This window comes from Protopterus annectens, chromosome 2.part1 (assembly GCF_019279795.1).
Source record: "Protopterus annectens isolate FY-2018-M chromosome 2.part1, PAN1.0, whole genome shotgun sequence".
In the NCBI taxonomy this organism is placed as follows: domain Eukaryota; kingdom Metazoa; phylum Chordata; order Ceratodontiformes; family Protopteridae; genus Protopterus; species Protopterus annectens.
This window is the reverse complement of record NC_056729.1, coordinates 319,426,211-319,442,350: the sequence shown is the minus strand read 5'-3', so window position 1 is coordinate 319,442,350 and position 16,140 is coordinate 319,426,211. Positions and strand designations below refer to the sequence as shown.

Sequence of the window (16,140 nt, the reverse complement as noted above, 5' to 3'; positions counted from 1 at the left end):
CATTTGGGGCAACTTGTCTTATTTGGAAGGGTGAACTTTCTTTTTTGGAAAAGGTATATAGTTTTGCGTGTTTTCTGTGAGTTAAAAGGGGTTGGGGAGTTTTGAAAATGTTTATTTTTCCTTTTTTTAATTTCTTGAGTGCTTTTATTGAAGGGAGAAGTCTGGGAAATGTGACATGAGTTGAAACAGAGATGAGAAAAAACAAATACATACAAAATAAGCCCGCCAGTTATTAGTGTGTGTACATGTGCTGCAAGTTAGAAACATACAGCACAGATCCCTGAGAGAGTTTACTGGTGACTGGCCTGTTTGTGAAGGTGATTTCAACAATCCCAACCTCCTGGGTCCTACCCGTGAGCCAGCTGGCTATCCATTGTGTTGTATAGGAATTTGTGCCTAATTCCTAGGTTTGTTAACAATGCCCGAGTCGGGTATTGTATCAAATGTCTTAGCTATATCAAGATAGGCATTATACATCATTTACCCTCATCCATTGCCTTGGTCACTTTTTCAAAGAAGTCCACTAGTATCAGTAAGCATGACTTTCCTTTGACAAAAGTCAGACTGGGATGGATCCAGTCTCTTAATTGTATGTAATGTCTTTGTTGATCATTTCCATGACTTTGCAAATAATACTAGTCAGACTAATGGGTCTGTAGTTTCCAGGATCTCTTGATGGTTTGTCCTTATGAAGAGGGATCAGTGTAAGATAAGTAGGTTCATACTAGGCTCTCAGTTTGCAGACTTACAAGCCTAGCCAACAACCAGAGGCCAGAAACAAACCATGTACCGTATATCTTTGAGGTAAAGATGTTAATCATTATTCCAACCCACATTAAGATGGGAGATGCTGTCTGACAAGCTGTGTTTGAACAGCGAAACCAGACATGTATGTTCTCCATCCCTACTGCTATTTGCTTTATATTTAGAGCCATTGACAAAGAAAATAAGAGCCAGAAATTCAAGAATATAACTGATGTGGTACTCAAGAAAAGTTAGCTTTATTTGCAAATGGTATTATTTTGTTCTTGATAAATCCAGTAAAGGACATTTCAGTGTGTGAAACATTTTGTGACAGTTTTAAGTCTTAAATAAATTGATATAAAACAAAGGTTATAGTAATAAACCATGTACCCACATATGAACTAGTTCAGTAGTACCCTTTCTTATGGGGAATGATATGATGAAGTATTTAGGTGTATGGATTAAAAAGGATTCTGTTATTTCAAGATAAGGATATGAGGGAAGAAACTAAACAAAATATAATGCAAAAATCAAGAAACTTGAAGATCTTCATAGTGTATATGGATAGCAAGACACTAAACAGTGATAACTTTTTTCGTCCCTAGTCTAATACAGCAGTCAGGCATATTTTTAATAAAATGTTCTGGCATGATGTAGAACATCACAGCATCTGGTGAGTTAAATGCTGTGATGCATTTTGCACAAGTGGATCTGTATTTATTTGGACCTTTTTTTAATAACAAAAGCTTTGTAAACCGTTTATTAAAACCATGGCTCAAATAAATTTAGCTTATCCCTGTGTAATGACATGTAAGGTGGCATTCCATAGATTTTAATGGACTTCTCTTTGTGCATAATCAGCTTGCATCCATTAAAGTCTATGGATGCCTGTTATGTTTTCCCCTCAATTGATATTACTGAGGTTAAAGCTTGGCATTGATCCACAGTGTTATTAGCATAGGGAAAACAGATTCCACTGATTTTTTTATTTGTTAAAAAAGACTGAAAACATCTGCCAATAAATGAATATGTAGATTAGCACTTTTATGCACCATATATGGTGGTATAGGTAAGTCACAAAAATGTGACAGAACACTTTAATGAGAGGAAAAGTTGAAGATGATAATAAAGAGGTGAAAGAATTTATTTGAGAAGGGAAGAGAATAAGAGTTAAGTGGGATACGCTGATTCTCTCCATAGGACAAGATGGTTTAGGCTTACTTGATTTGAAGGGGTACTTTAGTGCTGCGGAGTTCAAGCTCATATGCAGTCACAGACAAAAGGTTATAAATCAAACTGAAAAAGGATAATGATGAAACGGGTGGAAAGGAAAATTCAAGAGACAGCGAGATTAGAATTTTAAGTTGTTAAGGAAAATAACCACAAAGAATATTGTATTCATAAAACAGCAGAGAGTATTCTAAGAATTAACCCAGCATGGGAATGGAAAAAGGAGTTTTTGCCAGTAGGGATGCTTGCAAGCAGTAGTCTTACTGGAGAAAATTAACAAATGGACTGTGGTATTACGAGCAAGTAACGTGGAACTGAAAGGTAATAGAGTGTGATGAGGCAAAGCAGAAGTCTGTACTGTATCTTAGAGACCGTCTTCTCTATCAGCAGTGGATAACAGGGTATAGGCAATAAGAAAGGGGTGTGGGAATGCCAAGTGAAAGACCAGCTTTGGTGTTTTTTAATTGATTCTAGAACATAAGCTAGAGTTAAACCATTAACACCTATTTGGAGAGGAATGTCACATCTCTAGCAGCCTACAGGAATCCCTGGATTTCAGAGCATTTTCTGAAAAATAAACTTAAAAAGCATAAGATAAACAGATGCAAATATTCTGTGAACAATGAAATCTACTAAAACTATACAAAAAGTAATGTTTTCAGAAAATATTCTTTGTAGTGATAACAGTGTATTCATAATCTTTCCATAAATGTTATAATATGTTGTAATGCACTCAAAGTCAGAACTGCATTTTTGTTAAACTTTCATAAATTGCTGTATCTTGGAAGCTGTACAGCTTACCCCTACTGTTAGAACACACCTGTTAACCAGATATAAACGTTCAAATGACAGCAAGAAACTCCTCTCTCAGTGCATGTTTGTTGAGAAATTTACAGAAATATGAAAATGTATGCTTTTATAATCAGCAATATAAGTAACATTGAATATCTCTCAAGATGTGCAACTTACAATGCAGATATCAATGGCAGTTTTATTCAACAATGTCCAAGGTTTCACCTGATGCACTGCAGTTGTTTGTAAGTCACTTAGTTTTTGAAGTATTAGATAGATATCGAAACAAGTATCACTGTATCCAGTACAGTGTGATATAAATTGACAAAAACAGTTAATTTTTCTGTCCTGCACCACTCATTACTAAGGGTTTTGCATCCAGGAAGGTAGAGGTCATTGTCTCCCTCTACTCTTTCCTCATTAGGCCAGTCATCGAGTACAATGCCCCATTTGGCATGTACCTCACTAGACACCTGCAACAACTGAAGAAGCCGCAAAAGTACCTCACAAAGAGGATCTTAGGCCTTAAACATTTGTCCTATATGGGCAGACTCAAAAAACTCCCAACTAGTCTCTGTCTCATATCACCTACTTTGAGGCAATCCCTGCTTGACTTACAAAGCCATGTCTGACCCAGCTCTGTTAGAAATGCTACATTTAAAGAAATCTTAATCCCTCCACACCACATGCTCCAGAAACCTCATCATCATTACCACAATCAACAGAACATTCAGGGGGGGCAGGTTCATAACCTAGAGGCTGACCATGCTATGGAATAGACTTCCCATACATATCAAGCAGAGCACCTCACTGGTCCTCTTCAAGAGAAATCTTGATTAGTGGATGGGAAATAGAAAATTCACCCCGGGGATCACTCCAGTGGCTCTACTCGACAGAGGCGATGGGAACTAAGGTCAGATGGCATGATGCCAGGGTAATCCTATGGGCTAGGCTTGTAAAGGCTCCAGGGCCATTAGCCTAGTACACACCTATGAACCTATGGTATTTCACACTGTAACTCTCAGGAGCATGTAGGCCTGTCAGTTATGAAAATAAATATAAAAATATGAATAATAAGTGGAAAACAGTGATTAATTTCTCTAGTATAAGGCATCCTAAATGAACAGTCTTGGAGTAATTTTGTTAATTGCTCCTTGCCCTTTCCAGTGATGCGTGTTATTAGCTTTTTAAGTTACATAGTTAAAGAAACCAAGCCCAAAGTAGGTCTGGACGCCATAAGGCAAGTACGGGTGTGGAATTATACAAAAAAGGTGTGTTATAGGCTTGAATGAGTTGAAGTTGGGTGTAAAAAACATTGCATGATAACTATAATAATGAACCAGAGGAGGTGAGAATATGTTGTGGAAAAGAATAGAAAGGTAATTTATAAAGGAACAATGGTAATAAATTTGTAAGGTTCCCAAATATGCAAGAACGTTCTGAAGGTTTAGGATTATGGCATGGAAGTGATTGCATATGTATTTCTATAGCTCTGAAGTACTTCACTGGATTTTTCTGCTGATAGATAACAAAACTAAGAGCTCTGATGGCTAAGAGAGAGGTAACTGGGAACATTTTTTTTAGGAAATTAGCAAGTTGGCAGGTTTTTAAAATTCCCATGTTGGGGAACAATGGTTGTAAGTAAGGAAAGGATTCTTTAAGCTTGGATATAGGATTTAAATTGCCCACACATCATAACACCTAACTAATGCTTAATGTTATTGACTGCCCAAAAAGCAGTTACTAGAAAAAGGATATCAGAATCTATTCTCATCGTAAATAGTATTCTGGATATTTTAAAGGAGATAAAATTACTGGAGATATGAGATCTTTAGAAAAGGGAAGGAGAACATTTTATACAAATGTATGGCATTTGTAAGAACAATAAATGCAAAGTAACGTTCCAGAGGATTGTGATTTAAGGGAAGACAGGAATTGAGCAACTTATGTAATATTGAAGTGAATGAAAATTCTTAAAAAAAGAAAACATGTTTACTGCTTGACAGAAACAATGGAAACTGTTATGTTTTTTTTTTCTTTTTTATTGCTCTATGTATACCTGTATTATAGGTTCATAGGTGTTTACTAGGCTAACGACCACAAGGGCCTTTTTAAGCCTAGCCATGCATCCCAAATCTCAGACAAGATGTTCTTCGTGTTTCACTGTTGTAGTCCTAACATATGGGTTATCCAGCTCCGGGTAGTCCTCGGTCGGCCCGACTACCAGAGTCCTCGGTATATGACGTCTGTTGCTGTAGGCTGTAAAACTGATGTCAGAACGTCAGGTATAAAGGGAGACAGCAGATGCCATTTCCTTAGTCTTTCTTGCCGCGGAGCTCGAAGCAGATGCAATTCACACTAGTGCCGGTCGGCCGTTTACCTTCTTTTTGCATTCCGATTACCAAGTTGAAGACACCCTCAGATAAGAACCCTGTTGGGAACCCTCTTTTCTTGCTTTAACGAATGTCAGATAAAGTTAATAACTGTCTTGCCTGTGGAAAACAGATTTCACACCGTGATTTTCATTCCTACTGTATAACTTGTTTGGGCCTTGAGCATGACGTCCCTAATTGTGATTTCTGTGCTTCCTTCAACCCGCGTACCATACGCCTTAGAGCTAAGATTTTGTATAAGCATTTCGGAGTCTGGCCTAAATTCGTTGGTATGGCGTCTTCTGGTCCCCCGACTTCAGATGTACCTAGGAAACGCAAGGACAAGGACCGCGACAAGCCTAGGGTTAAATCTGCTGACGACGCACCGGTGAAATTGGTCGTCAGCCCAGTGGTAGTCAGTGAGGCGCTTTCACAGCCCCTGCAGTCTGCAGATTTTCAGCCGCAGGCCTCTGCCGAGACCTTTACAGAGTCATCCATGCTGCCGGCTGCTATTTCATTTTCCGACCCTCCACCTTTCGCCGCCTCAGATGGGTCCGGAGCCGCTATGCAGGCACCGGCTTCTGATGCCTCTTCTCTTCGACATGAGACCAGAGCCAGACTGCTACCTTAATTCAGACTTCTGCAGTTGCTAGGCCTCCTGAGTCTCTCCGGATTACTAGCAAACTTTCCAGCCAGAAATCTACTCACAAGCAGGCATCGGCCTCCCCTCCTTTGCCTCAGCCCCAGTTGGTAAAGATGGCTAGTAATCTCCTTTCCCTTATTAGGAGCTCTCAACCCCCCCCCTTCCAAGAGGGCTAAGGAATTGTCTCCTGATGTCTCTGATTCTGAGGTTTCCAGTATTTCTGCTGGTGAAGAAGGAAGTTCTCAAACTTTTTTCTGGCTTTGAGGATTCTGATGATGAAGACTCTATCCCTTCTGCCTCCCCTCCAGAAGATTTTTCCTTTGGGGATACTTTGAATACTTTTAAGGAGCACTTTAAATGGGAAAGTCAGGATTTTCCTTAAGAATCAGGGAATTTTTGGATTTGCCACAGCATAAGCCTCTGGCTATACCTCCAGTTTTGGAAGTTGTGGATGATGTTTTCATGGAAAATTCTTTAACTCCTAATTCTGTTCCTCCTGCCCCCAGAAAACCTGATAGGTATTATAGGGTTCCTGATTCTCATCAATTTTTTTTCAGAAATCCTACTGCTGATCCTGAGATTATTTCTCAAGGCCCCAAGGGTGTTAAGGCTACTATTGCTAAAAACCCTGTACCTTCTAATAAGGAGTCTAGGGCCTTGGACAGGTGGGGTAAAAAAGTCTATACCTCCGCAACTCTTGCCATTAGATCTGTGAATTGTCTTTTTCACATGCTTAAGTATCAGCAACATACTTTGGAAGCTATTAAAGCTAAACTTGGGGATGTTCCTTCGATGTCGGAGAACAAAGACTTACAAGATTTACTAAATTCTGCCACTCTAGTTAATAAGCATTCACTACATTGTGGTTTTTCAGAGCAGCAGTCACTGGTTCCGTTATTAGAAGGCATGCTTGGCTTAGGGAGCAGCCTCTTTCTGAACCTGTTAAATCTAAATTGCTGGATGTTCCTTTGCACAAAGACAACCTTTTTGGTAACAAGGCTGAAGAGGTACTGAAGAAGTTGGAGGATAAGGCGAATTCTATGCAAGCTGTTAAAGATTTCCTTCAGGTTCAGCCTCCTCGGTTTAGTAGGCATTGTCCTTCCAAGAATTGGTCTTTCCCTGATCCTGGCAAGCAGGGTCGCTCAAGGCCTAGGGGTTTCAGATCTTCCAGAGGGCAGGCTTCTGCCCCTCAAAAGGCTAAACAATGGCATTCTTCTTCTTCTAAATCAGGAAATTCTAAGCCAGCTTCCCAAAGCAAGCATTCTCAATGACTCCGGCCTTCTTGTGCCTATCTCTGCGGGCCTAGGGTTTCCTTTGGGGGGAAGGTTAGCCAGGTTCACAGAGGTATGGTCTACCATCACAGACAACAAATGGGTGCTCAGTATAGTAAACCCAAGGTTACAAGTTTTATTTTCACACCTTCCCTGTTCTACAAGGGTACCCAGACATACCCAGAACTCTCAGGGCAGAGGTAGAAAATCAAATTTCTTCTGTTCTGACTATGGGTGCTATAGAGTCAGTTCCTGCAAATCAGGCAGGCCTAGGTTTTTATTCAAGACTTTTTCTGGTACCCAAGAAAGGGGGCACCATGTGCCCTATTCTGGATCTGTCTATTCTAAACACTTTTCTGGTGATTCCCAAATTCAGGATGCTCACTCTTCAATAGTTACTGCCAATGCTGGACAAGGATTCATGGCTGGTAACTTTGGATCTCAAGGAGGCTTATCTGCACATCTCAATAAGGGAAAGTTGCAGGCAGTTCCTTCGTTTCAGGGCTGGGGAGCAACACTTACAATTCTCTGCACTGCCCTTGGGCTTATCTACTGCTCCCAGAGTTTTCACGAAGTGCCTGGCGCCAGTCATTGCTTTTTGCAGGCAGAGAAACATTCAAATTTATCCTTACCTGGACGACTGTCTCATTCAAGCAAACTCCCCAGAACAACTGAAAAAGGATTTGGACTTCGTGAAGAACATTCTCACCTCTTTGGGTTACACTCTCAACGAAAAGAAGTCAAAGTTGACTCCTACAAGGGAGATTGTTTTCCTGGGAGCGAGTCTGAATACCGCCACCAAGATGGTATTTCTCCTTCAAGAGAAACAAGAAGATCTTTTGGCTTACTTCAAGAACTTGGCAAGCATGACCCAGCTCTCTGCAAGGCAATTCCTGCAAGCACTGGGGTTCATGGCTTCATGTATTCTGATGATCCCATATGCAAGGCTGCATATGAGAAAACTCTAACGGTACCTCAGTAACCTTTGGTGTCAACACACACAGGGCTTAGACTTGATTCTTCCTCTTATTCCGTGTCTACAAATGGAGTTTCTCTGGTGGGTGACAGCCTGTTCTCAGAACAAGGGTCTGCCTTTCTGCCCACCACCCGCCAGCCAGATTTTCACCACATTCGTCTCAGATTATGCATGGGGAGCACATCTGGAAGGCTGGGGCATACAGGGAACTTGGAGCACTCAGCAGATTCATCTGCACATAAACTTAAAAGAATTTATGGCAGTGCAGCAGACCTTGCTGGCTTTCAAGGACCTACTCTACCCTGGAAGTCTTCTGAGCAGGACAGACAATACCACAGTCATGTGGTACAGCAACAAGCAGGGGGGACTCACTCTTGCCCCTTGTGACACAGCATGAGACTATGGTCCTTAGCAGCTTCCATGGGCATACATCTAATAGTCCAGTGTCTTCCAGGGAGGCTAAACTCCTTGCAGATCAATTGAGCAGACATGTTCTGGATCCTCACGAGTAGCAACTGAACAAGATCATTTTCCATCGCATCATTCAGCATTGGGGCACTCCACAAGTGGATCCCTTCTCCTCTCACACCAGTCATCTCCTTCCAACGTTCTGCACCAGGGAGTTTCACAACAAAGCTTGGAGAGTGGACGCTTTGTCCTTCCCATGGACACAACTCTCAATTTATGTCTTCCCTCCTCTGCCTCTTCTTCCCAGAGTGCTGCTAAAGATAAGGGACGAAAAACCAAAGGCTATTCTTATAGCACCAGACTGGCCCAGGCAGCATTGGTATCCTCTTCTTCACAGCCTTTCCCAAGCTCAGCCTTGGCATCTTCCCCTGGTACCATATCTGTTGGTTCAGGAAGAGGGAAAGTTTCTTCATCCTTATCTTCAAACTCTGCATTTAACTGCCTGGTTAATACTTTAAATCTTTCCCAGCAGGTGGTTGAAGTTCTTCATGAGGCCAGGAGACCTAGCACCAGGAAATCCTATGCAGATAAATGGAAGAGATTTTGCTGTTGGATGCAGGCGAAAGGAGAAGACTCTTCTCATCCTTCTCTTTCCCTCATTCTTGATTATCTAGCAGGATTGCTTAATGGTGGACTTTCCTTTTCTTCAAACAAGGTTCATGCTTCAGCAGTTTCTGCTCATTGTTCTTTTGAGCAACCCATTTTTTCTCACCCCTTGATGAAGCAGTTCCTGAGGGGAGCTAGCAATCTTAGACCTCCCAGAAGAGCTCCTGCTCCTGCTTGAGATCTTAATTTTGTCCTGGAGAAGCTTACTCTACCTCCCTTTGAACCAGCTGCCTCTGCAGATTTAAAGATTCTCTCCTGGAAGACTGCTTTTCTTTTGGCTATTTCTTCTGCCAGAAGGGTTTTGGAGCTGCAAGCCTTAATAGCAGTAGAACCTTTCATTATTTTTCATACAGATCGGGTTTCTCTGGGAAATAATCCCTCCTTTATGCCTACAGTGGTTTCCAGTCTGACCCTTAACCAGTCTATTCACCTGACTACCTTTTTCAATAATCCCCAGAGTAAAGGAAAGGATTCTGCACTCTCTTGATGTGCATAGACAGCTGAGATTTTACTTAAAAGGACTAAACTCTTTTGGAAATCTGAGCAGTTGTTGGTTAGTTTTGCTCCTGGGGCTCAGGGTAAAGCTATTTTGAAACAAACCATCTCCAAATGGATTGCTCAGTGTATTCACTTTTGTTAGGTGCAGCATGGGAAGGTTCCCCCTCAGGGTATTAGGGCCCATTCTAATAGAGCAGCCTCTACCTCTGCAGCTTTTTTGAGGTGTGTGCCTACTAAGGACATTATAGAAGCAGCTACTTGGTCTTCTGTCCATACTTTCACAAAGCATTACAGTCTACCTTTGTTTTCTAAATCCAGGGCTGGTTTTGCCTCTGCAGTTTTGCAAGGCCTCCTTACCAACCCCTAATCTGTGATTCTTCCTTCCCCCTTTGTTTTTTCCTGGGCTTTGGGAATCACCCCATATGTTAGGACTGCAACAGTGAAACACGAAGAACATGGTACAGTTGTGTACACTTACCATAAATGTAGATGTTCGAGTGTATTCACTGTTGCAGTCCTGGTTTCCCACCCTCCATCCCCCCCTTTTTTTTCCCTAAGGCACAGACTAGATATTTTATTTTTTGGATGGCATGTTTCCAGGGTGTTTCCTTCCTGGGTTAGCCTTATTTTGGGGGCTCCTGGCAGTTAAGGCAAGAAAAACTGAGGAAATGACGTCTGCTGCCTCCCTTGATACCTGACGTTCTGACATCAGTTTTACAGCCTACGGCAGCCAATGTCATATACCGAGGACTCTGGTATTCGGGCCAACTGAGGGCTACCGGGAGCCGGATAACCCATATGTTAGGACTGCAACAGTGAATACACTCGAACATCTACATTTATGGTAAGTGTACACAACTGTACTTTCTGATACCCTTGATAAGTGTAAGCATGGGCCTGGGAGATGAACCATTTACAGGTTACCTGCTTGCGTCAGAGACATAGGTGCCAAACCAGGGATGAATTTCCAGTTTCCCATCCAGTTGTCCAAGTTGCACTTGCATTGGATTAGGGAGGAACTCTGCTTTACATTGATGGGGAACCGGTTCCATAGATGGGGTAGTCTCTGTGATACATACCTATCTCTTCAGCAGGTTCTATTTATATCACAGGTAAGGTTTAAGCCTTTAGAATGGGTAATTCTGGTACTGTTTGTTTTATGGATATGCAGGAGGTCCATCAGAGTGGGGTCAGACAATGCCCTGTATGCCAACCATATATCTCCCCTCAAAAGCCTGTAGGAGACAGAATACAGGGATAGGGCCTTGAGGCTGTCTGCATAGGACATATTACATATGCCCTGTATTCTTTTAGTGAGCAACCTCTGTGGACGTTCCAGTTGTTGGATATGCCTGGTTACCAAAGGGGGCATTGTACTTAATGATAGGTCTGATGAATGCTGAATACAGTGGAGCAGTGACTTCCATGGATTTAGTTGCCATACCTTTGTTTATAAGTTGCACAACATAGAATGATTTCCTCATCACTGTAGACACACAATGATCAAAGGCTAGATTACTATCTGTATGTGTACCTAAGTCCCTGACTACTGGGTCAACTCTAAGGGGTTTATTGTCAATATGATAGTTACCAGGGATGGATAACTTCCCAAAGGATACTATTATGCATTTTTTGGCATTTAGTTTTAGTCCATTTGTCTGATACCAGTTGTTTGTCTGTGTCAGCCCCTCGTAGAGATCATTTGTGTCTGAATGAGATTCAGTGACAGCTCCTAATTTGCAATCATCTGCAAATTTAGTCAGCCAGAGACCACTGACATTGGCCTTGACTTCTGAGAAGTAAATGCCAAAAAGGACTGGTCCAAGGACTGATCTCTGAAGGACTCCACTTGTAACTGGCTTCTTTGTAGAGGTGGACTCACCAATTCTAACTTTTAGGGTCCTGTCTGTGAGCCAGTTGACTATTATAGCTTAACTTGTGATGATTTAAGAAATATGTCTGAAAAAAACACAGATGGATGTGTGTGTGTGTGTGTGTGTATCTACTATGTCTACTTTGTTTGATAGAAAACACATTTCACTGAAACTCATTTCGTCGAAGCCTCATTTCACTGAAAATTAATTCCCTGAGCACAATTCACTGAAAGCTCACTTCATTGAAAACACATTTGACTGAAACTCATTTAATCTAAACAGGTATATGCCCTGTTCCCCACTGTAGTGCACTCCTGGAGTTAGCATATATAGTTGGGGGGGGTGTGGCGGGCACAGCCACCCACATAGTTTGGGTACATATTATTTTCTGGAAAGAGTTATTCATTTGATTTGTAAGACTCCATGTCTGTGGTTTACAACATTTAAAACAGGTGGGGGGGCTACACCCTCACACCACCGATGTGGGGGGCTGTGCCTCCCTTACTATGTATACTAACTCCAGGATCACACTACAATGGAACAGGGCATATACCTGTTTAGACGAAATGAGTTTGAGTCAAATGAGTTTTCAGTGAAGTGAGCTTCCAGTGAATTGTGCTGCTGACATTTATTTTCCCTTGTAGCTTTGATTTGCTGGTGATTTTTGAATTATTGAATTGAGGGACAACATTTGACTATCTACCTGGAATGAAGATTTTAAGCTTGAGCTTTTGATATTTGTTGTACCTTGTTTCTAGAAATGTTTAATTTGAGATATGTCAGGGGAGCGGTATCTTATTTCGTTTCCAGGTAAGATTGCTGAATGGTATGATAAAACATTAAGGTAGTTATACCCTGAATGATTTATTCAGCCAGTGCTTGTAAGGAAAAAATAAAAGACTTTTTAAGTAAACATAGTAGAGTACACTGGCATAGTTGTTAGACATATAAGCAACCGTATGTTAATATTTGCAACAAATTCATGCAGAACCTGAAAATATAGAGGATTATTATCAGGTCTCTGCTTGTAGCCCACTTATTATGCGTTCAATAAGGGTGCCAGGAAATTCACCTTGAGAGAGAAGCTCGAGAGATGAAACTTGACATCCATGTCAAGAATACATAATAAGGGTTATGATTAAAGACCCGCTCATAATTCTTTGTAGTGCATGGAGCTTCGTTTGCTCCATGTATTACCAATTACAAAAAAAGAGAAGTTGTAGAAGCATAGTGTTTCACTGTCTTTGAATGCCATTAAAGCAGTTAACACTGTCAGACAGCAGCATACCTGCCAGCTACTTTGCTTAAGAATTCTGTCTGGACAAATACAAAAATAATGGGAGGACAAATGATCAAAATTAGATGTAGTTTTTAAATATTGTCTAACTCATTTATAAAGTTAGTGGAGCAACAGGTTTTGCATCAACATGCATTTTCTGAAGAACAAGAAGTACAAGACTTATGAGTGGCAATACTGACTGTATTTCTTCTCAATGACTTAATAGAAAATCAAATATTTTATCAGGGACAGGGTAAAATTATGAGGCAAAATCAGAGACAATTAGGTCTTACAGTAACCAGAAACAAAGTGCCCCTCTGGCAGGAGTAAAACAACTTTGTGCCCCTCTGGCAGGAATAAAAACAGCTTTTAAAAGCTGTTAGATATTTTGTTCTGTCACACTTATTGTTTATAAGTGTGACAGAGTGACATGCCACAGTTGTTTGCTGGCCAGCACTGTCCATTGAGTGAGACCTGATCATAACAGTACTTAGGCTTCTGTAGCAGACTTTTGTCAAGCACCCCCGAGCACTGTTATGATTAGGTCTAACAGTAGGGAAACACTTAACAAGCTTATATTTTTTCTCGTATCAGAACATAATCATGCCACTTCATGTGCTACAATGATGTTAATGCCTACTTCACTCACCCGTTAAACCAAAACTAGCAGTTTAATGTGTAAACAAAAATGGACCTTGCTCCTGCTGCAGTGGACAGACAGATTCTTCAGTGTCAGTGGCATTTTTACTTTGTATCATTACATACCCTTTTTTACTGCGGTGGTGGTGCTGCGGTAGCGTTGTCGCCTCACAGTAAGACGTTGTCCTGTTTGATTCTCAGCTAGAGCGTCTTCTGTGTGGAGACATGCGTGAATGGGCATACCTTCATTGAAGGTTGTGCGTCAGAGCTGGCAACTCGTCACGTAAAAATCTACTGCCAATCATTAGCGGACCGGAGTTCCACTGTGGCGACCCCTAACCGGGAAAAGACGAAAGACATAACATCATTACATACCCTTTTTAAGTGCCAAATACAGTTAAGTCAGTGGCTGAACTGTTAAACAGCTGAAAAGAGTTAAAATTCAAGTTCCTTGTTTGTAGTCTGACACAATTGTTTGCATGACCCTGTATGAACAGCTTTCATTCATGTCCAAAATGGATATCCTTTAAAAAAAGCCTTAGTTGTTTTTGTCTGTCTATCCCAGTCTTGTTTTGTTTATTTTATTACACGTGTAAAACCATGTTTTTATTGCCTTATATCGCATACAGATGTGGTTTTACATTGCAGTATAAAACTGTATTGTTCAGTGTGTGACACAGATAAGAGCAGCATGTTTTTTCTGGACCAGGTCTTTTTTTTTTTTTTTTGCTGTTAACTTTCCATTATTTCCTGCTTTCCAGGCAGAGAAGATAAAGAAGAAACGAAATACTGTGTTTGGAACATTGCATGTTGCCCACAGCTCCTCCTTGGATGAAGTTGACCATAAAATTCTGGAAGCAAAGTAAGAACAATTTTTTTTGTAATGTTAAATAATGTAGATGGTGTTGCCTGTTTTTGGACTGCGTGTAATGCATTAAATGTTCACAGTGCTATAAGTGAAAGGCTAATAAAGCAATAATTTTCAAGCAGTAAGGGCTACAAAATGTGTATATTAAAGGGTGCTTAAAAAACAAATATTTGATTATAACTTCTCAGCCTTCTTAATCAAATAAGGCTTAATGGAGATGTGGTCATTTAAACTTCGGGGTGGGCTGCATTCAATTTTAGTTGCCAGTAAGTTTGCCTACAGCATAACCAATTTTCCCAGTCACCCCCCCCAGGGTCAGTGTTGACTTGTTCAAGAATTCCGAAAAGGAATCCCGAGTGGTTTGGTTCTGCATGTAGGTGCCTGTACAGTGCATTATTCAAAATGTTCTTCCTAATATTATAAGTATGCTCATATACATGTTTGTTTAATACCCTTTCAGATTTCCCTACATAAAAAACTAGGGCAGTCTTTACATAAAGCCAAGTACACTATACCCCTAGACATGCAGTTACCCTTCATAAAACATATAACACTTCTTATGTAATTGTCCAATATTATAAATTCTTTATCTATAATATATTTACAATAACCATACCTCCTGCATTTTCTTGTTCCAAAACCTCCCTGTGGCCTAACCCATTCCTTGTTTCTCTCAAAAGAAAGAGAGGAATGATTTACTCTCTGAAATTAATTTTATCTCTGGGTTATTTATGGCGAGGGGCTACCCTAACAGTTTGATTGAGGAGGTGGCTGTTGAAGTTATAGAGGGATGGGGTGTGAAGTATGTCCCTTTGTTAGAACTTTGCAGAATGCCCCTGAATGTATGATCACTGGTAAACAGAACTTCAAAAGGGCATTAGTTATACAGTACAGCAATGTCTCAAAGGAAATTAAAGGACTGATTGAAAAAACATTGGAAAATGTTAAAATTTAACCAGGAAATTGTACACAGGATAGGTGAGAGCCCTAACTTTGTTTTTAAAACAGGGACCAACTTGAAAAAGTTTTTTGAGCGAAACAAGGAAGGGGTTAGGCCACAGGGAGGTTTTGGAACAAGAAAATGCAGGGGATATGGCTATTGTAATTATATTATAGATAAAGAATTTATAATATTGGTCAATTACATAAGAAGTGTTATACACTTTAGGAAGGGTAACTGCATGAGTAGGGGTATAATGTACTTGGCTGTATGTAAAGACTGCCCTAGTTTTTATGTAGGGAAATCTGAAAGGGTATTAAACAAACGTGTATATGAGCATACTTATAATATTAGGAAGAAAAGTTTGAATAATGCACTGTACAGGCACCTACATGCAGAACCAAACCATTCGGGATTCCTTTTCAGAATTCTTGAACAAGTCCACCCTGACCCTAGGGGGGTGATTGGGAAAATTGGTTATGCTGTAAGGAAACCTACTGGCAACTAAAATTGAATGCAACCCACCCCCCAGGTTTAAATGATCACATCTCCATTAAGCCTTATTTGATTAAGAAGGCTGAGAAGTTATAATCAAATGTTTTGTTTGTTTTTTTAAGCACCCTTTAATATACATATTTTGTAGCCCTTACTGCTTGAAAAATGTTAAAAATTGTTTATTGATTTATTGCTTCCATATTTGAACATTTTTGGAGAATGCTAATACTTACTATACTAGATACATTTAAAGTGGAAATTTTACAAATTGTGGGTAATGTTGCCGTGTAAAAAGTGTTTTAAATGTGGGGGGGCACGTACTTCTTTAAGACCCTTTGACACCTTTTTTATTAATTAGGGTATTTAAATTGAGGTTTATGGTGTTTGTTTGTTTCACTTGAAAAAGCCCTGCACTGTGTCAGGGTGAAAGCGCTTGTATGTTAAC

General features: G+C 40.4%; 1 protein-coding gene across 1 annotated transcript in view; it reads left to right on the top strand.

The window, feature by feature from the left end:
- STIM2 (stromal interaction molecule 2) overlaps positions 1–16,140 on the top strand; it is a 1,889,444-nt gene that overhangs the window by 1,749,917 nt on the left and 123,387 nt on the right. Inside the window, exon 9 of the mRNA XM_044062150.1 lies at positions 14,154–14,254. Within this exon, the coding sequence (XP_043918085.1) occupies positions 14,154–14,254 (101 nt within the window). The remainder of the gene's footprint in view (positions 1–14,153; positions 14,255–16,140) is intronic.